The sequence below is a fragment of the Taurulus bubalis genome (genome assembly GCF_910589615.1).
Source record: "Taurulus bubalis genome assembly, chromosome: 7".
Lineage (NCBI taxonomy): Eukaryota > Metazoa > Chordata > Actinopteri > Perciformes > Cottidae > Taurulus > Taurulus bubalis.
In genome coordinates this window covers 3,299,563-3,322,382 of record NC_136595.1, presented here as the reverse complement: position 1 = coordinate 3,322,382, position 22,820 = coordinate 3,299,563, and the positions used below count along the sequence as shown (strand labels likewise).

The window sequence follows — 22,820 nt, the reverse complement described above, 5'->3', positions numbered from 1 at the left end:
ATAAATAACCACTAGTTCTGCTTTATACTTGTTGTGGAAGTTCTAAACATGTCGGAACATGAAACGCCCTCGTATTTGGGTTCATAACATCATCCGTAGCCGCACACAGCTCGGTGAATTTCACCGACTCCTCCAGGAACTGCGTCTCGCATATCTCCGTAAAACGATACCGATTATGCCATCCACCATGGAAATAACCACTAGTTCTGCTTTATACTTTTTGTGTAAACTCCACATATGTCGGAACATCAAACTCCATGGTGTCTGGGTTCATAATATTATCTGTAGTCCCACAAAAGCGTCTCAATGAAGCCGCTGTCAGCGCTGGTTCAGGCGGAACAGCAGCAGTTTCATTCAGAAACGGGGAGACGGCGGTGGTGACGGGCGGAGCATCTCAACGCTGATTCTCAACGCTGATTGGCTGCCGCAACATTGCGTCACGCGATTTCTCCGCCAGAGTTGGGAGAATTCAACTCACGCGAATTCGCGCCGCGTCCTTCGCTTTGCTTGCCCCAGGTCAAACGTTCTGTTCGCGCCGCCTCCAACGCGTCTATCTCGCTGCAGCGCGTCTGTGGATTGACTTAACATGTAAACTGGTCACGCCGCAAATTCGCGTCGCGTCCGGTGTAAGAAAAGCGAAAAGGCCATATGATGCCATGGCTTACAAGGATTTTAAAACAGCTAAAGGGGGTTGTTGGTAGGCTGATAGAATGGTTTATCGCTGAAGAAGGCCCTTATGGATAATTGAATATCCATATTTGCTTTGCCATATAGATGTGTTTCCCATATCTCTACAATATTGGTGGAGTGCAAAATTAACATGAATCATTCCAGAATAGCCACAATTATGAGACTAAGACCCAGGCTATAAAATCCCAAAATATCCCTTTATGGGTCCATAAAACTATGCTTACTGCCACAAAGTTACATTGACCAATGTGTCTGCAACTAAAGTGTTAACCTATGTGGACACTTTCCTTCTCTAATATTGCTACACCTGCAACTCAATTTTTACACTTTCTTTACTATCACATTTGTTTCTGATTCTTAACTTTTCCATGGGTGTAGTGGGATGAATAGGAGAAGGTTTTGGAAGAGGCTCAAATATGTTTTTAATATGTATTTCAACTTAAATGACGTGATCAGTGGCAGTTTTTGCTTTTGAGTACATCCAAGCTCACTGGTGGGTCTGTGTCAGACAAGATCATGTTGTGTCATTTGGGTAATTCTCAAACAAGTCCAAGCCAAAACACACCAGCCTTTCAGCTGAGCGGATGGCCCTGAGGATGAGAGACAGAGACTGGTTCATGGTGCTTTGGCAAAGTACTTCCTTGTCTGCACAGTTGTGTTTAACTGCTTTGCTGATGACATTGCAAGGCAGGGCGGCTTCCTGTGAGAACCTGAGGATGGAAAACTGAGGAGTCTTCTCTGGAAGGCTGTATAACAGATTCCTATAGAAAGAAAAAAGAGAGTAGTCAATAACTGTGTTTCCATTCACAAATTTTAATGCTCATTTTGGATTGCACTAGAAAAAGTGTAAATGTTTGAGGTTGTTTTTGCAAATATCAAAAACGAATTGATGCACTAAATGGGATATGGAAACGCCTTTGTCAAATAAATTCTGTAGCAAAAAAAACAAGATGAATTTACGCTGTTGCCATATATATACATTTGTCTCCGAACAGCATGACACATGACCAAGCTGACATGAAAGAGCAATTAAAACTTGCCTAAGACCAAAAAGACAAGTCGATGGTTTCGCACACAAAGCCCCCCTGCACCTATTATCAGAAGTGAAAATCTTCAACATTTTGTTTTAACGTTTCCTTAATTATCTCTGGAACCACAGCGTTGTTTAACTTCATTTAAAGTCCTACAATAAAGTCCTACACACCCTTGTGATATATAATCCCTTGTGACATATAATTAAAAACATAATTAAAGTAACCGTTAAGTTTGAGTACTTACGAGACTACGTCAGCTTGCCGCGGCGGCCAAAATGGTTTCACAAGATCCTTCACAACCCCTTACAACGTCGGATTTCACTAACAAACACATCTCAGTAAAGTTTCATTTTCAGGGGACATGTGTCAAGGTTACCACAGACTGATGTATCCGGTCATTTTTCACAATAAAAATCTTTCCGGTATTGATTTTTTTAAATTTAATGAAAATGTTTCATTCATTCTTTCTGTGCGGCCCGGTACCAAGGGACCCACAGACCGGTACCAAGGGACTAACAGACCCCAAGGGACCCACGGACCGGTACCGGCCGTGGGTCTCCATTGTTTTTGGAGAATTATGATCATAGTAGATGCAAGAGTATACTTATGTACAATATATTATGTTGAACATAATATATATGGATGATCACAGCCAACTCAGTTTTTTCAACACAACGCCTGGTCCTTGGTCATTGTGGGCACAGCACTTAAAAGAATAAACGTCATAATTCTCAAAGTTCTGACCCTTTGCTTTTTTATTCAAAAACTTGTACTTTTACTTTCAATACTTAAGTACATTTTATATCAGAAAAATACTTTTGATACTTAAGTACAGAAAATATCAGATACTTTAAGACGTTTACTCAAGTAGTATTTTAATAGGTGACTTTTACTGGAGTAATTTTCCAGTAAGGTATCTTTACTCAAGTACAGATCAAGTACGGCTTTTGGGTACTTTATACACCAATGTAAGTACCTGAACGATCACAAAACGGCAAAAAGTTGTTGTTTTTTCGCTCTGTCTCAGACTTCCGTGTCCTGTGCTCTTCGTGTAGCCCCCACCTTTGTAAAAACACATCACAGCGCAAGAGGGAAGGCCTATGCAAATGTAAAGATCTGGCATGCCTCGGTGAGAGAAGGCTTTCCCATAGAAAAAGGGATTTTTCCATTTTTGAACCGAACAACACAGTTTTTTTACTCAAAATCGGTGACAACACCCCTAAGTTTCGTTTTCCTGTGATTTTTTTTACAAATCCCGATTATTTAGGTCATAATCTTTCCAAAAATGTGTCTTATTAGTGTGGGATGTTGGTATGGGTCTGAACCATGGAGTTTGTACAAGTCGGCGACCGCTCCAAACCACTCCAAAAGACATGTTTGAGAAATCTTACTTCGATCTGGATGTTCATAGTTGTGATCATAATATGGTTGTGGTGGCGGGGCGGGGTTATGCGCAGGTGCAGAGGGAGAGAGGGGGGAGCGATTCAGAGAACAGGTGCCGGGATGAGGGATAATCAGGCTCAGCTGGGTGCAATTGGTGTCTGTGTCTCTCCCAGCAGTAGCGAAGGAGGAGGGGTGCGACGCAGCTGACTGGAGAGCAGTGAGCCGAGGCGACGGCGCGTCAGGACCCGAAACCAGCAGGCAGGTGCGCTCAGGGGCGAGGCCGAGAGCGTACCCGAGTCCGTCAATAAAGCGTGTTCCTAACCCATCCCGAGTGTGTTGTCGTGTGTGCCGCCCAGACCTCACGGGGTAACGCAGAGTCGTTACAGTGGCGCCCAACGTGGGGCGGCATGGATAACCGAGAGCAACAGCCGGATGCGCCAACTCAGACGATCGTGGCGCTGGGGCAGATGTTGGCGGGGATCGCGGCCATGCAGCAGGAGCAGGCGGAGACGAACCGGCGGTTCCTGGGGGCTCTTCAGGACACGGCTGAAAGGCAGACCTTCGCACTGGAGCAGATCGCCGCCCGGACAGCGGTAGCTGCGCTGACGCCGGCCCCCTCTCCGGGCCCCTCTCCTCTGGCAGGGGTGGCCCTGCACAGGATGACAGCAGAGGACGACGCGCAGTCGTTTCTTGAGTCATTCGAGGCAACAGCGGGGGCGTGTGGCTGGCCGGCGGACGAGTGGGCGGTCCGGCTCTTGCCTCTTCTGGCCGGAGAGGCACAGACTGCGGCTCTGCGGCTGCCACCGGCAACAAGGCAGGTTTACGCGAACGTGCGTAAAGCCGTAATCGACCGGCTGGGCCTGTCTCCGGAGGACCACCGGCGGAGGTTCCGAGAGGCCAGGCTGGGAGCGGAGGACCGGCCATTTGTTTTTGCCCAGCAGCTGAGGGACGCCGCCACCAGATGGCTGCAACCCGGGGCAGCAGGAGGGGCGCAGGCAGTGGTGGAGAAGGTGGTCCTCGAACAGTTTGTGGGCGGGCTGCCGACCCGAACGGTGGCATGGGTCCGCTGCCATGGCCCTACGGCACTGGAGACCGCCATCACCTTGGCACCCGGCTCAGGGGACAGCAGCCGCACGCAGGCTGCAGCCCGGCCGGCACCCGGCCCACGCAGGAGGCCACCCCCGCCGCTCTTGGCGCAGCCCACTTCGGCTCTGTGGCCAGGGCCCCCTCCCCGGGTCCCCGATACCACGACCACGACCAGCACCGGCACCCTTCTCGACCCACAGAGGGGTCCTCAGACATCAGGGCAGGAGTGTTGGAGGTGTGGGCAACCCGGACACTTCCGTAGGGAGTGTCCATTGATGGAGGTAGGCCAGGTGATTCGGGTTGCCGGCCCTCCAACACCCTCCCCCGGTCCGGGAGCGACGTACTGCGTTCCGGTAAGAATCCAGGGGGGTACACATCAGGCAATGGTGGATTCTGGCTGTTCGCAGTCTATGATCCATCAGAGCCTGGTTCGACCCGGGGCATTGGTGGAGGCATTGTGGGTGAAGATTAGGTGTGTGCATGGGGACGTTCACGAGTATCCCATAGTATCAGTCGAGATCAGACACGGGGGTAAAAAGCATAGTATAAAGGTTGCGGTTAACTCCCGCCTTACGCACCCTCTAATCTTGGGAACCGATTGGCCGGGTTTAACAAATTAATGGGGCAGGCAGCGGGGGTGCGGTCATGGCAGACAGGGTCATGCGATATGTGTGCTGTGCTCAGTGGTGACGCAAGGTTGTCCGACACTGCAGACGGGGAGGAGGAGGGGGAACCGGCGGAACCTCCCGTGGAGACTCCACCGGTTCCCGAGTTCCGCTCCATGGAAGATTTTCCACTTGAGCAGTCTCGTGATGATACTCTGCGCTCGGCCTAGGACCAAGTGATGCGAGTTGATGGTCAGCTGGTGCGCCCTGACGCAGCGCAGTCATATCCGCACTTTTCATTGATTAGGGACAGGCTGTACAGAGTGAGTCGTGACACTCAGACCGGGCAGGAAAACACCCAGTTGCTGGTGCCGAAAAGCCGCCGGGAAATGATTTTCCTGGCGGCTCATTATAACCCGATGGCTGGTCACATGGGATACGAAAAGACACTAGACCGGATAATGACCCGATTTTATTGGCCGGGCATCCGGGCGGATGTGCGCCGTTGGTGTGCGTCCTGCCCGGAATGTCAATTGGTAAATCAACCGGCCATTCTGAGGGCGCCTTTGCACCCTCTGCCATTAATGGAGGTGCCGTTCGAGCGAATAGCCATGGACCTCATCGGGCCATTTCACCGGAGCGCACGCGGATATCGCTTTGTATTAGTCCTGGTGGATTACGCAACACGATATCCGGAGGCAGTGCCGTTGCGCAACATTTCTGCAAAAAGTGTTGCGCAGGCGCTGTTTCAGGTCATCTCCCGAGTCGGGATCCCGAAAGAGATTCTGACTGACTAGGGCACCTCGTTCATGTCACGTACACTGCGAGAGCTTTACGGGTTGCTGGGCGTTAAATCTATTCGGACCAGTGTTTACCACCCACAGACCGACGGTCTGGTGGAGCGTCTGAATAAGACTTTGAAGTCCATGATCCGTAAATTTATTAATGACGATGAACGTAATTGGGACAAATGGCTTGATTCTCTGTTGTTTGCAGTGCGGGAGGTTCCTCAGGCCTCCACGGGATTTTCTCCCTTTGAACTGCTGTTCGGCAGGACCCCACGGGGGGTGCTCGACCTGATTAAGGAAAACTGGGAGGAAGGTCCAAGCACCAGTAAGAATGAAATTCAATACGCCCTGGACCTGCGAGCAAAACTCCACACACTGGGTCGGATGTCACGTGAGAATTTGCTCCAGGCCCAGGAGCGTCAAAAACTTCTGTACGACAGAGGAGCCAGGCTGAGACAATTCACACCGGGAGAAAAGGTACTTGTATTGCTTCCTACGTCCAGCTCTAAACTACTCGCCAAGTGGCAAGGGCCCTTTGTGGTCACACGGAGAGTAGGGGATGTTGACTATGAGGTGGCGCGTTCTGACAGGGGCTGCACTAAACAGATCTACCACCTCAACCTCCTAAAAGCATGAAGAGAGGCGGAGTCTGTTTCTCTGGTGTCTGCGGTTTCTGAGAGAGAGGAGCTGGGGCCTGAGGTCCCAAAATCCACCAATCCGGCCTCGCTCCTTTGTGAAGACCATCTCTCTGGGACCCAGAGAACAGACATTGCCCAGTTGCAAGATCAGTTTGCTGACGTGTTTTCTCTCCTGCCAGGATGCACAAACCTCATCTCGCACCAGATTGAGACTCCCCCGGGCGTGACGGTGCGGTTACGACCCTACAGGTTACCTGAACACAAAAGAAAAGTGGTTCAGAGGGAATTGGCCGCAATGCTGGACATGGGGGTAATAGAAGATTCCAACAGTGCCTGGTCTAGCCCCATTGTTCTTGTTGTCAAGAAGGATGGGTCTATACGGTTCTGCGTGGACTATCGCAGGGGGAATGATGTGTCACGTTTTGATGCGTACCCAATGCCCCGAGTCGACGAGCTCCTGGACCGACTGGGCACTGCGCGTTTCTTCACGACACTGGATTTGACCAAGGGCTACTGGCAGATTCCTCTGTCGCCAGAGTCCAAGGAAAAGACGGCCTTCTCCACTCCGTTTGGTTTGTACCAATTCACCACCCTTCCCTTCGGGTTGTTCGGTGCCCCAGCCACCTTTCAACGCCTCATGGACCGGGTGCTGTGTCCGCACGCTGCATATGCTGCCGCCTACTTGGATGATGTAATCATCCACAGCACCACCTGGGCGGAGCATGTGGAGCGGGTGGGCGCGGTGCTGGAGTCCCTGAGGCAGGCTGGGCTCACCGCCAACCCGGGGAAGTGTGCAGTTGGACGGAGGGAGGTACGGTATCTGGGGTACCACTTGGGCGGCGGGCACGTGCGCCATCAGGTGGACAAGACCACTGTGATCGCGGCCTGCCCGCGGCCCAAGACTAAAAAAGAGGTGAGGCAGTTTCTGGGGCTGGCGGGTTATTACAGGCGCTTCATCCCGAGCTTTGCAGACCTGACCAGCCCCTTGACTGACCTGACCCGGAAAGGTGCCTCAGATCCGGTCCAGTGGACGGAGCGGTGCCAGTTGGCGTTTGAGGAGGTAAAACAAGCTCTCTGTGGGGAACCGCTCCTTCATACACCTAACTTCTCTCTTCCCTTTACTCTGCAGACTGATGCGTCGAACAGAGGGCTGGGGGCCGTTTTGTCCCAGCAGGTAGAGGGGGTTGACCGCCCGGTCCTCTACATCAGCCGGAAGCTATCCGAGAGGGAAGCAAGGTACAGTACGGTGGAGAAGGAGTGCCTGGCCATTCGATGGGACTCCCTGCGCTACTACCTCCTGGGACGCTCTTTCACCCTCTGGTCGGACCACGCCCCCCTCCAGTGGCTCCACCGCATGAAAGATACTAACGCCCAGACTACGCGGTGGTATCTGGCGTTACAGCCTTTTAATTTCAAGGTGATCCACAGGCCGGGGACGCAGATGGTTGTGGCCGACTTCCTCCCCCGCTCTCATGGGGCGGGGGGGGAGTAGGTTAGGCCGGATGGCTCCCCGGCCTAAGGCTGGCGGTGGAGGTATGTGGTGGCGGGGCGGGGTTATGCGCAGGTGCAGAGGGAGAGAGGGGGGAGCGATTCAGAGAACAGGTGCCGGGATGAGAGATAATCAGGCTCAGCTGGGTGCAATTGGTGTCTGTGTCTCTCCTGGTTTAAAAACCAGCAGTAGCGAAGGAGGAGGGGTGCGACGCAGCTGACTGGAGAGCAGTGAGCCGAGGCGACGGCGCGACAGGACCCGAAACCAGCAGGCAGGTGCGCTCAGGGGCGAGGCCGAGAGCGTACCGGAGTCTGTCAATAAAGTGTGTTCCTAACCCATCCCGAGTGTGTTGTCGTGTGTGCCGCCCAGACCTCACGGGGTAACGCAGAGTCGTTCCACAAGGTTCTGTGCTTGGACCAGTTGTATTCACCTTATATATGCTTCCTTTAGGCAATATTATCAGAAAACCATCCATAAACAGACAATGCACATTTCATTGTCTGCATTATATCTATATCATTCATTATATCTATCGATCAAGACAGATGAAACCAACCAGGTCGCTAAACTCGCATCAGGTCGCATCAGTCCAAGAACTGATGCATGGTAAAGTAGTACTTTTGGCTTCCTGCCAGCGGAAACCGAAAAGTACCGGTAGGCGGGTTGGAGCGGTGATGGAGCGGGTCGTCCTCGGATCGGGGGACTGGCCGTCCACCGCGATGCGTCCCTGGGCAAGACACCCGGCCTGTTGGAGCAGTCCGTGTGGCTGGGGTAGCCAGTGTTGAGGTGGGAGGGGTTGGCCGAAGTTGGCTGAGGTGGGTGAGACATGAGATGCAGAAGCAAGAGAACGGAAAAAGATGCTGGGATGGTGTTGCGTTGGATGGTTGCGTTCTTCAGTCGAGAGACTGTCGCTCGTAAAAGAGGGATTTGTAGAGACTGTCGGAGCGTCTGAATGGTGAATGAGGGTCGCGGTGGTTTTGCCTGTTGTTCAAGTGCCTGGATCCCTTCGGGTGGGCGAAGTCGGGATCTCTCCCCTGGGGCTGTTGGAAGGCGAGACCAACATCTTCGTAGTTGTTAGAGGATGGATGCAGAGAGCCGTGGGAAACGTGGATGGCTAAACACAGCCGAGGATGCTGCCGACAAAGCATGGAATGAGAAGGAGGTAGCTCTGGGACTTTGGGATATACAGTGGCTTGCAAAAGTATTCCTACCCCTTGAACGTTTCCACATTTTGTCACATTACACACCACAAACATAAATATATTTTATTGGAATTTTATGTGAAAGACCAACACAAAGTGTCACACAATGAAAAGTGCAGTGTGCAAAATTATTCAGCCCCCCCACTAAGTCAAGACTTTGTGGAATTGCCTTTTGCTGCAATTACAGCTGCAAGTCTTTTGGGGTATGTCTCTACCAGCTTTGCACATCTAGAGACTGAGATTTTTGCCCATTCTTCTTTGCAAAACAGCTCAAGGACAGCTCAGTCTCAAGTCTTTTGCAGACTCCAACAGGTTTTCTTCCAAGATTGCCCTGTATTTGGCTCCATCCATCGTCCCATCAACTCTGACCAACTTCCCTGTCCCTGCTGAAGAGAAGCACCCCCAGAGCATCATGCTACCACCACCATGTTTGACAGTGGGGATGGTGTGTCCAGGATGATGTGCAGTGTTAGGTTTCCGCCACACATAATGTTTTGCATTTAGGCCAAAAAGTTCAATTTTGGTCTCATCTGACCAGAGCACCTTCTTCCACATGTTTGCTGTGTCCCCCACATGGTTTCTGGCAAACTGCAAACGGGACTTCTTATTGTTTTCTTTTAACAATGGCTTTCTTCTTGCCACTCTTCCATAAAGGCCAGATTTGTGGAGTGCACGCCCAATAGTTGTCCTGTGGACAGATTCCCCCACCTGAGCTGTGGATCTCTGCAGTTCGTACAGAGTCACCACGGGCCTCTTGGCTGCATCTCTTGTCAGTGCTCTCCTTGTTCGGCCTGTAAGTTTAGGTGGACGGCCGTGTCTTGGTAGGTTTGCAGTTGTGCCATACTCTTTCCATTTCCGGATAATGGACGCTCCGTGACATGTTCAAAGTTTAGGAAATCTTTTTATAGCCTAACCCTGCTTTAAACTTCTCCACAACTTTATCTCTGACCTGTCTGGTGTGTTCCTTGGACTTCATGGTCCTGTTTATTCTCTTAACAAACCTCTGAGGCCGTCACAGAACAGCTGTATTTGTACTGAGATTAGATTACACATAGGTGGACTCTTTTTAGGAATTTGGTCAACATTTAATCATTCAGCAGTCATCAGGCAACTTCTGAAGGCAATTGGTTGCAAAAAAGGGGGCTGAATAATTTTGCACACTTGCACTGTTCAGTTTTTTATTTGTGAATTTTTTTTTTAAATCATGTATAATTTTCTTTGTACTTCACAATTGTGTTGGTCTTTCACATAAAATTCCAATAAAATATATTTATGTTTGTGGCGTGTAATGTGACAAAATGTGGAAACGTTCAAGGGGTAAGAATATTTTGCAAGCCACTGTAGCTGGTCGTCGGGGAGGGTTGAGAAAGGGCGTTTGTATTGGGTAAGCAGTTCAAGACGTCGCTTGTCTGTCACACGTTGTGTCGGAACTGAGTCGAAGAGGAAGTGAGCGGGTTCGTTGTGCAAGTACTTAGGGCTCTGGTGATTGGCTGAGTTTGGGGGGGTGGTCTTCGTTCCCAAACTATATTTTATAAAACATCATTAGTCTGTCATGTACATTGTAGTATTCTGTATTGATTTTTGGGGTTAAGCAAGATTGCAATTGTTGAGCTTTACAGTTGTATAACTCGAAAAAATGGAGGTCAAACCCCTCAGTGCACACAGCAGGACAACCAAGAGTCATATCCTGAATCTCATTACAGTGTCAGCAGCAACTGCATCAGCTGGACCACCGAAAGGTACCGGTATCTGCACTGACTTATCCAAACACTCTTAACCATATCGAATCTGGAAAGTGTTTTAAAGCTCAGTTAACATATTAGGTGACTTACACAAGTTACACACACAGCCATAAAAATACATATCGCAGGCATCATTGTGTTACTGGGCTGCTCTACACCAAACGTGTCATCATTATGTGTTTGTGTTGCTTAAAAATATACCATAGGTTTTGTTCCCTAAAATATGACAAACTGTCATGGAAAACAGTAAAAAAAAAATATGTTAAGTGCTCTTAGTCTAATTGTCTTGGTCCTGCGAGGGAATGGTAACTTCCTACAAATGAGTGCTATTAAGCCTTAATGCTTTCCAAGCATGATGGAGCAGCTCATTTTAGCTTTGATACTAATGGCAGTCTAGGACAATTAACATGTCTATTACTGCCATAAACTGTGAATAACACTGCACAGCAGAATACATTTATTCCTTTAGAATCTAGTTGAAAAGTAGACAGCTGCAGAGCTGTGGGGGAAGACAGAACAGAGGTATACTAGTCTGAGATAGAAATATAGTCGCAGAGAAAAAGTACCCACTATCAGTCAAGGTCAGCTTCCCAGAACATAAATGAGATTTGATATGATTTATTGTGTTTATTTTTTAGCTGGACAGTTTGACGAAAATAACTTCACCAACTAATCTGGAGCTCTCACTTTCTTGTACATCCACTGTGCAGAGCCAATGAATTACTGCTGATCTGCCCTAAAAAGGTGCAGCTTCGAAAATATTCAGACGCTGCTGTGTGTAACTTATTCGTCTTTTCCGTTTTTTGAAAGAAGAAATAAATATGTGTTTACTGTGAAGCTCAAGTTTTATGTTACATTATTGCTGTTCTGCTCCATATGTAGAAAAAGTTGAAAAAGAATTGGATGGCACCCCTTACAATTCCAATAACTTCTGCAGAGTCCCTTTACTCTTCATAAAATCAGCATATTTGAGCTTCTGGGTTTGGCCGCAGGAATTACTATCCCAAAGTGATAACGGGTGCATACCAAATGTTTCACAGGAAGAGCTGAAACTGTTTGGATGAGTCATGGTCATCCGGGCCAAAGGCTGCTGTGTTTAAGTGTAGTAACCTGTCAAGTCTTGAATATAAAATAAACTCCAGGGTGTGCTTTCAACACACCATGGAATCACTTATTCATCTTTGATTAAGAAAATCAATGACCAAACTGCCTCAAGAAAATACAGTGCCACTGTGCTCTTTTTAGAACATAGAGATGCAATATGGGAAATTTTAATAATTTTTTTCATTGCATTGAAACTACTCACCACTACATTAAGTCATGTCCTTCAGTGCCACCACTGACATGTCACTACATTCATTATTATGTACCAGCAGTCACTTCTAATCATGTTACTGCCAGACCTCCATTAAAACACATTATTCTGGTAAGTGTTTCACCAAGACCCTAAGCTGACTGTTAAAACGTGTCAGTGATATAGCAAATTACCTATTCAAGGTTCATTTCACTATTAGATGGTGAGTCAGACATAGGAAAAAAACAAAATATATATTTTTTCAGCACTGCTTTTTTTTGCATTCGTGAGATTTGATAAATAGCTGTTAGAACAATGTCCTTGCAGAGCTGTACAGAATAAAAAAACAACAGTTTAACATGAATTAGATACCAAAAACAAATTGTTCAAGTCAACATTGTTCTATTACAGTTGATTCACCCATGGGGGTTTTCTGTATGCCATACAGCTGCCATATGCTATAAAGCAAAGTTTTAAAAAGCAGATTTTCTTTGTATCCTATGCACAAGCATACACACATTCCTGCCAAAGGAGTCAGGTCATTCCACTGGTTAACAGTTGGTGGCAGTAACACACTAAGCAACTAAGTGAAGGCAGGAAAAAAGAAATAAGCAAACAGCTTTACAAATGTTTTGTGATGAAGGAAATGCATGTGACATATTACTTCTGGATATGTCTTGGAAACAAGACATATCCGGAAGCAACCAGCATTTATGCAATGCTGGAATTGTTGAGTCTGTTGTTGAGTCTGCCAATAAATACAATTTCAGCTTGTACAAATAACAGCTTGTACAAATAACAGAACCAAGTAAATAGGGAGACTAAAGTTAGATTAATTAGTCTGCAGAAGGTGGCAAAACATGTTGAAGACAAATGTTGTTCAGGTTGTCTGCAAGTTCGGTCAGCTGAATTTTAAGACGTTTTAATGCTCACTGTGACAAGAAAACAAGACTAACTTCTTATTAAAAAGAAGCTACAGAAAGGAAAGTGTTGACAACAGAATACCAAGAAAACCAACGCTAGAGTGAACTTTAAGATGTTAAACACTAAATTCAACGATATTCAAGATTTTAAGGTCTAGAGTTTGGGACATAATTTCACAATTTTTCCAAACTGGGTTGCAAGTCTGAGACGGTAACTTGTCTCCTACCTGTACACTCCAGGCGGTGTCTGTGGGATAAGGAAGCTCTTTTCCAGGTCACGGAGTACATCATTCAGCATCCGCACGTGGGAAGGGTCGCGCTCTTTCGGGTCATTTGCCGGCCGCATCGTTTCTGACTGGAAGAAAGCTGCGTGGTCCCTCAGAGAGGAGGCTGAGGACAGCATTAGCTGAGTAACCAAGCTCTTGTCTAGACACAGATGTCAGGGAGAAGACAAAGTGACATAACAATAAGGTATGTAACTGTTCAGATAAAAGAACTACATAAGAAAACACAGTCAACTTAGAAGGAATAGACGTTTGTTTCAAGTTGAAGCTCATTGTGGTCTTACAAAGTCTCAAAAGGACCTCCTTAATAGAATAACAGAACAGAAAATGGGATGCAATTGGATCGTCCAGACCATCTCTAGATTTGGACTGGACCTTAGCCACAGGTAAAATCAGTCTACACAGTGTAATCAAGTTCTTGAGAGACAAACTATCAAAATATGTTAAAAGGTCAATAACAGCACTTGATGGAATGGCATAGCTAAGGGCACATGGCAAGTACTTTAGCCCTGTGATAGACTGTTGCTCTGTTCAGGATATGTCCCACCAATTGCCTAATGTATGGTGGGATAATCTTGGCAAATATAAACACAAAAAAGACATATACACAGAAAACCAGCTACTCAAACAATGCTATCCTCATAAGCCCGTCAACACTGGCTGTTACAGTACATTTGGCACAGCAAATTCTGTGTTGAAAAGGCTTAAATCGGTCGTTTATGCATTGTATTCATAAGGACACAGGTTTATGTTCAGGTGGTCAGTTCTGAACAGTTTACATTCAGAATTGAAAGCTCTCGCAATACTGCAGGTCAAGAAATATGTACAACATTTTACATGATTGTATAAACTGACAATATACCATGACGATAATGTGATTAAAGCACTGTCAAAAAATGTGACATTACTGTAAGGGGCTAAATTATCATGAAAATATTAAGGTCCATCTGGGCTTATTAAGTTCCTCGTAAACAGCACCAAGCTGTTACCTTGCTCCACCTCAGCTCCATTGATGTAGACAGGGGTGTGTCTTTATTCATTTTAGAAAAAAAGGAGGTAATCAGCTGAACTGAACTTCTCTGAACATCATCTTCAAAATGTGTATTGTGGAGGGAAAATGTTTTATAATAATAATTCGTAATATTAAGTATTATGTTTAGATATTTTTTAATGCGTAAAAGTACCACTGGAAAAATAATTTAACATCATCAGCCCGACGAGAGATTAGAATGGAACTGTAACAATCTCCCGTTACCGCAGTGAGTTTCCCCTCAGCACAATGACACAGCACACCAGGGTTCAAGGTTCGTAACCGGTTTATTTTGGTTCTGGCTCTAACGGACCGCCTTGCGTCGGTCTGTCCGTCTCTTGAGCATCTAGCCTACTTCTCCTTATGTGAGGACAAACACACAATTATTACAGTTGAGGCCAATCAGGCCTCTTCCAGGCACAGTCCCCCGAGCCACCCACAACCACACCCCTCTTCAGCTTAGCATAACCACGCCCCCACAGGAACATTGAGCGGAGAACTGTTTGCTGAGTGGCCTTGCTCTGCTCCAGTAGCAGGACCGGGCAGGCCAGACTAAAACAACGATAAGGGGAGAGACGTCAGCAGCCACATTCCTTAAGTCACTGCGTATGTATGTCACTAGTATGCCGAGAAGAGTGGAAGACGAATAATTTGAATTCATATAATAATGTGTCTGTTTGTTTGTTCAAGGGTTGTTGCGTTAGGTCAGCAACCTTTCCTATCCAAAGAGCCATTTTGCCCTTTTTTCCACCCAAAAACAATTGTCTGGAGCCGCAAAAGCTATTTGATATCACAGCTTCTGAAGTTTTATATATAGTCATATATATAAAAATAAATATACAAATATACAAAAAAACTATAGTTTGTTTTATTTATGAAATTATAGAACAAGAAAGACAATTTTTGACATTGTATTGCTATTTTACCTGTTTATAACTATCAAACAAAAAAATAGTCATAAGAATAGTGTCGGCTACATTGAGATCCATTAAAAGCACAACTATGCAGATCTGGAATACTGTCTATATTTGTGGCTCAAGTGTTTGTCCTGTAAAGGTAGCAGGTTCGATACCTGTCCTCTTCACGTGAGTTTTGCATTTTAAACGCATATCTTTTGCTTAGTTTACACTGAGCGAATTCACTATGCTGGACTTTTAGAGCACCGCAAACGGAGGAGGATGGATCCGTTTATACTAACGGACGCCTCAGTGTCTCATTAGCTGACACAGAACCAGCAGCAGTAGTGGAGTTGGATCCACTTCCTGAAAGTATATTTACTTTGCTCAGTTTGCTGCAGCAGTTGAGGAATCACTCTTCTGCAGCTTGATACTTTTCAGCAGATGCTTGTTCTGGAAGAGTCTTTCAACATTAAATGTTTTGTTGTTTGCTAATTTCTCGCCACATATCAAGCATACAGGTCAGCCAGCGTCATTGGCAGTGAAAGCAAATTAATACGTCCACGTAGAATTAAACGCTCTTCTTGACTTTTCTTTTTATTTATTTATCCGTTGATAGTTTAGCGAGGGCGGGGCTCTAAATCCCGAGTAGCCACATGCAGGGGAAGAGGCTTGACAGCTACGTGACAGGATGTGATGCACATTTTAGTTAACGAAATATTTAAACATTTATTTTTATTTTTAGTGACCCAATATGACCTAAAACTCCAAGATAAGGAGTTCCCTCTGAAAGCTTTTCCACTGGGCAAAAAAAAAAATGTTTTTGTCAAAGCCTCAGGGAGCCGCAACAGACGGGCTAAAGAGCCGCATGCGGCTCGCCGACTCCTGCGTTAGACAGATGGGGACAGGAGCTGTTGTCTAAATGATACCGTGTTAAGCGGTGTGTGGTGTTGAGGACCCAAATGCACAGACGCAGCAGTTCAAGTTCCTAGGGCGGACTTTATTGCGACAAAAACAAAACACAACGAATAGACACAAGCAAATACCACCGGTAATGTCCAGCGAACAAAAGGGGATCCACCTCCCCTGCTCCAGAGTCGGGAGGGCAACTCTACCGCTCTTGTGAACAATGTTCCTGAAGCACGCCGGACGGATACCGCTCCAGAGTCGGGAGGGCAACTCAACCGCTCCTGTAGTCAATGCTCTTGAAGCAGCAAACCAGACTGGAACTGGAAGAACCCGACAAATGAGCCAGGTATGCAGTGGTCCCTAAATCACCTGCCGGTGATCAAGGCAATGCACAACAGCTGGGATGAAGGAGAGGGGCGTGGCAGTGGGCGGAAACCGGGGGTGGGGACTTACGAGCAGACAGGGAATCCAACATCCCCCCCCCCCCCCTTAACGGGAGCCTCTTGGCGAACCACCGGATCTACCAGGGTTCTGTCGATGGTAGTCTCTAATGAGCCCCGGATCAAGAATCCGAGAACGGGGCACCCAGCACCGTTCCTCTGGGCCATACCCCTCCCAGTCTACCAGGTACTGATATCCCCTACCCCGCCGGCGGACATCCAGGAGGCGATTGACCGTGTAGACGGGGCCCCCCTCAATGAAACGGGGGGGTGGAGGGGGTACAGGCGGAGGATTTAAGGGACTGGAGACAACGGGTTTGAGGAGAGAGACATGAAATACTGGGTGAATTCTCATGGAACGAGGCAGCTGAAGTTTTACCGACACCGGGTTGACGATGGAGATGATGGGATAAGGACCGACATATCTGGGGGAAAGCTTCCTACACTCGGTGCGGAGGGGGATGTCCTTGGCCGAAAGCCACACCAATTGACCAACACGGTAGTCCGGGGCTGGAACACGCCGTCGATTCGCCGATCTCCTGTTCTGCTCTGCTGTGCGAAGTAGAGCGGCCCAAGTCTCTCTCCACACGCGCCTACAACGACGGGCATTGCTTTGGACCGAAGGTACGGCAACCTCAACCTCCTGGCTGGGGAACAGGGGAGGCTGAAAACCCAAAGAGGCCTCAAATGGGGACAGCCCGGTGGCAGTAGATGTGTGGGAATTGTGGGCATACTCGACCCACGGGAGGTGACGGCTCCATGACGAGGGATTGGTGGCGGTCACACACCTGAGGATGGCCTCGAGCTCCTGGTTCATCCTCTCAGTCTGGCCATTAGTCTGTGGGTGGAATCCTGAGGAGAGGCTGGCCGTGGCGCCGAGGGTGTGACAGAAGGCCTTCCACAACTGGGACGAAAACTGAGGACCGCGGTCCGAAACTATGTCCGCCAGGATGCCATGAAGCCTCACCACATGTAGGACTAGCAGATTGGCGGTTTCGCGGGCCGATGGAAGCTTGGGCAGGGGAATTAAGTGAGCAGCCTTTGAAAACCGGTCCACAACCGTCAGAATGACGGTGTTGGTGTCAGATGGAGGGAAACCAGTAACAAAATCCACCCCGATATGGGACCACGGGTGTTGGGGCACAGGAAGTGGTCTGAGTAACCCCACGGAAGGTTGATGCGAAGCCTTGTTGCGGGCGCACGTAGTGCAGGCCAGCACGTACGAACGCGTATCCTCCTCGAGAGACGGCCACCAAAAGATGCGGCGGAGCCAGTTTATGGTTCGGCGGATGCCCGGGTGGCCCGAGAGACGGGACTCGTGGGCCCACCGCAGGACTTGGGAACGGGTGGCCTCAGGAACAAACAGGCGGTTCGGGGGACCTCCTACGGGGTCAGGCTGGGTGTGCTGGGCCTCACGTACCACCCTCTCAATCTCTCAGGTGACTGCACCCAGCACGCACGAGGCGGGCAGGATGGTGTCGAGAGTAGAACCTCCCTCCTCCGGAGCAAACTGACGGGAGAGTGCGTCTGGCTTGGTGTTCTTGTGCCCTGGCCGGAAGGTGATGGTGAAGTTGAAGCGTGTGAAGAACAAAGCCCAGCGGGCCTGGCGGGAATTGAGGCGTCTCGCCGAATGGATATATTCCAAATTGTGGTGGTCGGTCCATACAATGAAGGGAAGCACCGATCCCTCCAGCCAGTGCCTCCACTCCTCCAAGGCTAACTTGACCGCCAACAGTTCGCGGTTGCCAACGTCATAATTCCTCTCCGCCGGGGACAATCTGCGGGAGAAGAAGGCACAAGGATGGAGCTTGGAGTCGGAAGCGGACCGCTGGGAAAGTACCGCTCCGACTCCGGTGTCCGAGGCGTCCACCTCGACGACAAACTGGCGGGTCTCATCTGGGTGGACCAGAATCGGGGCCGAGACGAACCGATCCTTGAGGGCACAAAGGCCCCGTCGGCCTCTGGGGTCCATGAAAAACGGACCTTGGAAGAGGTGAGTCGTGTCAGTGGTTCTGCCGTTCGGCTGTAGTTCCGGTTGAACCGACGATAGAAATTGGCGAACCCCAGAAACTGCTGAAGCTTCTTTCTTGAAGTGGGCACCGGCCACTCCGTTACTGCCTTAACCTTCTCGGGGTCCTTTCTCACCTGACCCTCCTCAATAAAGACCCCCAGGAACTGCACAGATGTAACGTGAAGCTCACACTTCTCAGCCTTCACGAAGAGCTAATTCTCCAACAGCCGTTGCAAAACCAGGCGAACATGGTTGGTGTGCTCCTGGGGATTCGGGGAGAAGATGAGAATATCGTCAATATACACAAACACAAAGCGGTTCAAGAAGTCGCGGAGGACATCGTTCACCAGGGCCTGAAAGACGGCAGGGGCATTAGTTAGTCCAAACGGCATCACCAAATATTCAAAGTGTCCCAGGGGTGTGTTAAAGGCCGTCTTCCATTCGTCCCCCTCGCGAATTCGGACCAGGTGGTAAGCGTTGCGGAGATCCAGCTTGGTGAATATCTTGGCTCCAGCTAGGGATTCGAAAACAGAGGACATCAACGGCAACGGATACTTATTCTTAATAGTGATTTGATTCAAACCTCTGTAGTCGATGCAGGGACGGAGGCTCTTGTCCTTCTTCGAGACGAAGAAGAAACCCGCTCCCACAGGTGATGAAGAGGGGCGTATGATTCCAGCGGCGACCGAGTCCGTGATGTACCTCTCCATAGACTCACGTTCTGGCCGGGAGAGATTATATAACCGGCTCGAGGGAAGTGGAGCGCCCGGGAGCAGGTCAATGGCACAATCGTATGGACGATGAGGGGGAAGTGAAAGAGCCCGCTCCTTGCTGAACGCCTCTCCCAAATCCACATACTCCTGAGGCACTGCGACGAGGCCAGGACCGGTGTCAGGCCTGCTGGGAGGAATAACCTGACGGGGCAGCGCAGATCTGAGGCAGCGAGAATGACAGGCAGAACTCCAACCGGTGATCCTACCTCCAGCCCAATCAATCTGAGGATTATGCTCCCTGAGCCAGGGAAGTCCCAGAACCAAGGGTGTCTGGGGGGACGGAAACGCATAGAACCGGGTACTCTGGCTGTGATTGCCAGACACGTGCAGGGAAATTGGCTGAGTCCAGTGTGTTATCTCCGCCAGTGAACTACCATCCAATGCGCTTACCAGCAGAGTGCGCTCGAGCGCCTCCACAGGAATCCCTTGGCTCCTAATAAAGTCAGTGTCCAAAAAGTTCTGTTCAGCCCCGGAATCAATGAGGGCTGACAGGTGCACAGGGCCCGATGACAGCCTCAGGGTGGCAGGAAATAATGACCGAGACTCAGAATGGGGAATTCTCCTTGACCCACTCGCCAGCACCCCCACTCCTACTGACAAAGCTCTCTCTTTTGGCCGAGCGGAGCACACGGCCCTGCGGTGTCCGACTCCTGCCTGTACTGCGGTACAGGCAGCTTCCTGTGCGGAGGCGTCTCTCTCTCTCTCCTCCGGAGAGAGGTGAATCCGCCCGAGCTGCATCGGCTCCGGGTCCAACGGGGGAGGGACCGAGGAAGGAGAGCGGGCGCGCTCCTGGCCGTACCGTCCGACCGGGCTCGGAGGCTGAGAGCCGGGAGCGGAAGAAAACTGGCGCACCGGATTGGAAGACCGGTAGTTCCTCTCCCGACGGCGTTCCCGAATACGGCTGTCCATCCTGACTGTGAGAGCGATGAGCTCCTCTAAGGAATCCGGTTCGTCCCGGACGGCCAGTTCATCTCTCAGAAGCTCCGACAGACTGCAGCGGTATATCCCCTTCAGCGCCTCATTCCCCCAACCCGACTCCGCCGCCAGAATCTGGAAATCCACGGAGTATTCTGCTGCGCTGGTGGACCCCTGGCGGAGACCGAGCAGGCGCTGTACAACGTCCCGGGTGTACACCGGGTGGTCGAATACGCTCTCGAAAGCCTCCTTGAAGCGCTCGTAGGAGACCCGAGCAGGGCGTCTGTGGAGCCATGCCTCAGCCCAGACCAGCGCCTTACCACGTAACAAACCCACCGTATATGCCACCTTTGCATTGTCCGAGGCGTACGTGCGGGGCTGCTGGGTGAAAACAAACCGACACTGGAGCATGAACCCTCGGTACTCCCCAGACGCTCCACCATAAGGCACAGGAGAGGGAACAAAGGACTCCCGGGTGCAGGCGGACTCCTCGTCCTCCGGGACCGGCTCCGTGGCGGCGGGGCGGCGCAACGAGAGGTTGTGCAACATGCCTCCGATCTCCTCCATCTGGGATCCGATGGTACGCTGGGAGTTCAGTAAGTCCTGCAACACCTGCTGGTGTTGGCCGAGGAGAGCGCCCTGCGAGGCAACCGCTCCCTGTAGCTGATCTGCAGAAAGCGATGCTGCTGCGGCGGCTGGGTCCGTCATCATTGGTCGGGTTGTTCTGTTAAGCGGTGTGTGGTGTTGAGGACCCAAATGCACAGACGCAGCAGTTCAAGTTCCTAGGGCGGACTTTATTGCGACAAAAACAAAACACAACGAATAGACACAAGCAAATACCACCGGTAATGTCCAGCGAACAAAAGGGGATCCACCTCCCCTGCTCCAGAGTCGGGAGGGCAACTCTACCGCTCTTGTGAACAATGTTCCTGAAGCACGCCGGCCGGATACCGCTCCAGAGTCGGGAGGGCAACTCAACCGCTCTTGTGAACAATGCTCCTGAAGCACGCCGGACGGACACCGCTCCAGAGTCGGGAGGGCAACTCAACCGCTCCTGTAGTCAATGCTCTTGAAGCAGCAAACCAGACTGGAACTGGAACAACCCGACAAATGAGCCAGGTATGCAGTGGTCCCTAAATCACCTGCCGGTGATCAAGGCAATGCACAACAGCTGGGATGAAGGAGAGGGGCGTGGCAGTGGGCGGAAACCGGGGGTGGGGACTTACGAGCAGACAGCAACATCCAACATACATAGCAACTCGTTTATTTGTGCGTGCGTGTGTTTTATTTGTGCGTGCGTGTGTGTTGTCATGGTGACAGCCCTGATTGGCTAACTTGAAACACCTGTTACTGTGTCACAGCGGGAGACGGGACTGTGGTTTTAATGAACAGAGAGGAACGACTCTGCCGAACACACTGACAAGCTTGATATTTTTCTGGAGTTAAAAATGTGAACGCGACAGTGCACTATACAGTGTATTACCATGTGCACGGCCATTCGCGCGTGCACATGATAATACGTGCACTGTTGCGTGTGTGCGTGTGGTAATATGAACGTGCACGTGACCGTAATAAAAAAGATGATGGAATCTACTCTTTTCTAAAGAAGAAGAAGAATAGCTCCGCCACTGAAGCTGCGGGCCAATGAACAAGTAAAGCGACACTCCAGGTGTTAAAACAGGACTTTTAACCAATAGGAACGGCTCTAGGCTCCGCGACTGGGAAATATAAACTAACTGCATGTGGCGAGCGGTCTCTCTCTCCGGTGATGCGAGCGGAACGGACGTAGTCGGTAAATTTCGCAGAGGAAGGAGGGACCACGTTCGGGAATGCATAAGCTGTTTTTGTGATCATTCTTTTATTAAATACTTTTTAATTATAACTCATTGCATTCTGGACTTTCACTTCCCATAACCACCCGGGATTTTAAGAATACTTTTCAATGGCAAAAGTCAGATATTTTTTCTGCGAAATCCTGAAGTCTCTCCACACTCTAGCTGTGACATCACTCACTCTGAGCTGCGCAATACACACCCATGTTAAACGCAGAAAGTTGCTAAAAAAGCATAAAACAAAAACAGTTAAAAAACTACAAAAGATATAAAAAATCTGAAATTACAGAATAATAGCTGAAGGTCAACATTTTAAAAGGTGTCTTTCGCTGAACGAATGCAGAACCTGTAAGCTTTGAAAGTTGAACATGATTTGAAATTTTCATAAAAACCTTAATAATTCAAAAAGTTGAATAGTTAAAAACATAAAAAGATATAGCGTAAGTAGCTGAATAATTTAATAGCTGAACGGTTTATGTAGCTGAATATATGAAGGAGAAGAGGTCCAAAATACGTACAGAAGAAGCGAAAGTTGAATAAGTTTAATAAAGATTTGAAGAACAATAGTTGGACTGCTGAAGCGTTCCAACTAATAAAGATTTGAAGAACAATAGTTGGAATGCTTCATTGCTGAAGCATTCCAACTAAATCTAGGTCATAAGCCCGCAGGAGTCCATAAAGTGTGCTGCCGCAGGGGTCTATGACCCCTTGCGGCTCAGCTGCAGCTTGGTTTAGCTGCAGCTGAGACAAGTACGTTATCGGCTAACACACACACACACGGTGAAACCGGAAGTGACGCAATGCGCTTACTGTCGATGGAGATCAGCAAGTTCAGTGTTTGTAGAGGAGTACATGT

At 49.1% G+C, this 22,820-nt stretch overlaps 1 protein-coding gene across 1 annotated transcript in view; it reads right to left on the bottom strand.

The window, feature by feature from the left end:
* Positions 1 to 1,204: 1,204 nt before the first annotated feature.
* The window catches only part of naaladl2 (N-acetylated alpha-linked acidic dipeptidase like 2), a gene marked incomplete at both ends in the record, with an annotated part of 281,105 nt that continues 259,489 nt past the window's right edge, over positions 1,205 to 22,820 (bottom strand). Inside the window, 2 exons of the mRNA XM_079221477.1 lie at positions 1,205 to 1,451; positions 13,102 to 13,300. Coding sequence (XP_079077603.1) covers positions 1,205 to 1,451; positions 13,102 to 13,300 — 446 coding nt within the window. The remainder of the gene's footprint in view (positions 1,452 to 13,101; positions 13,301 to 22,820) is intronic.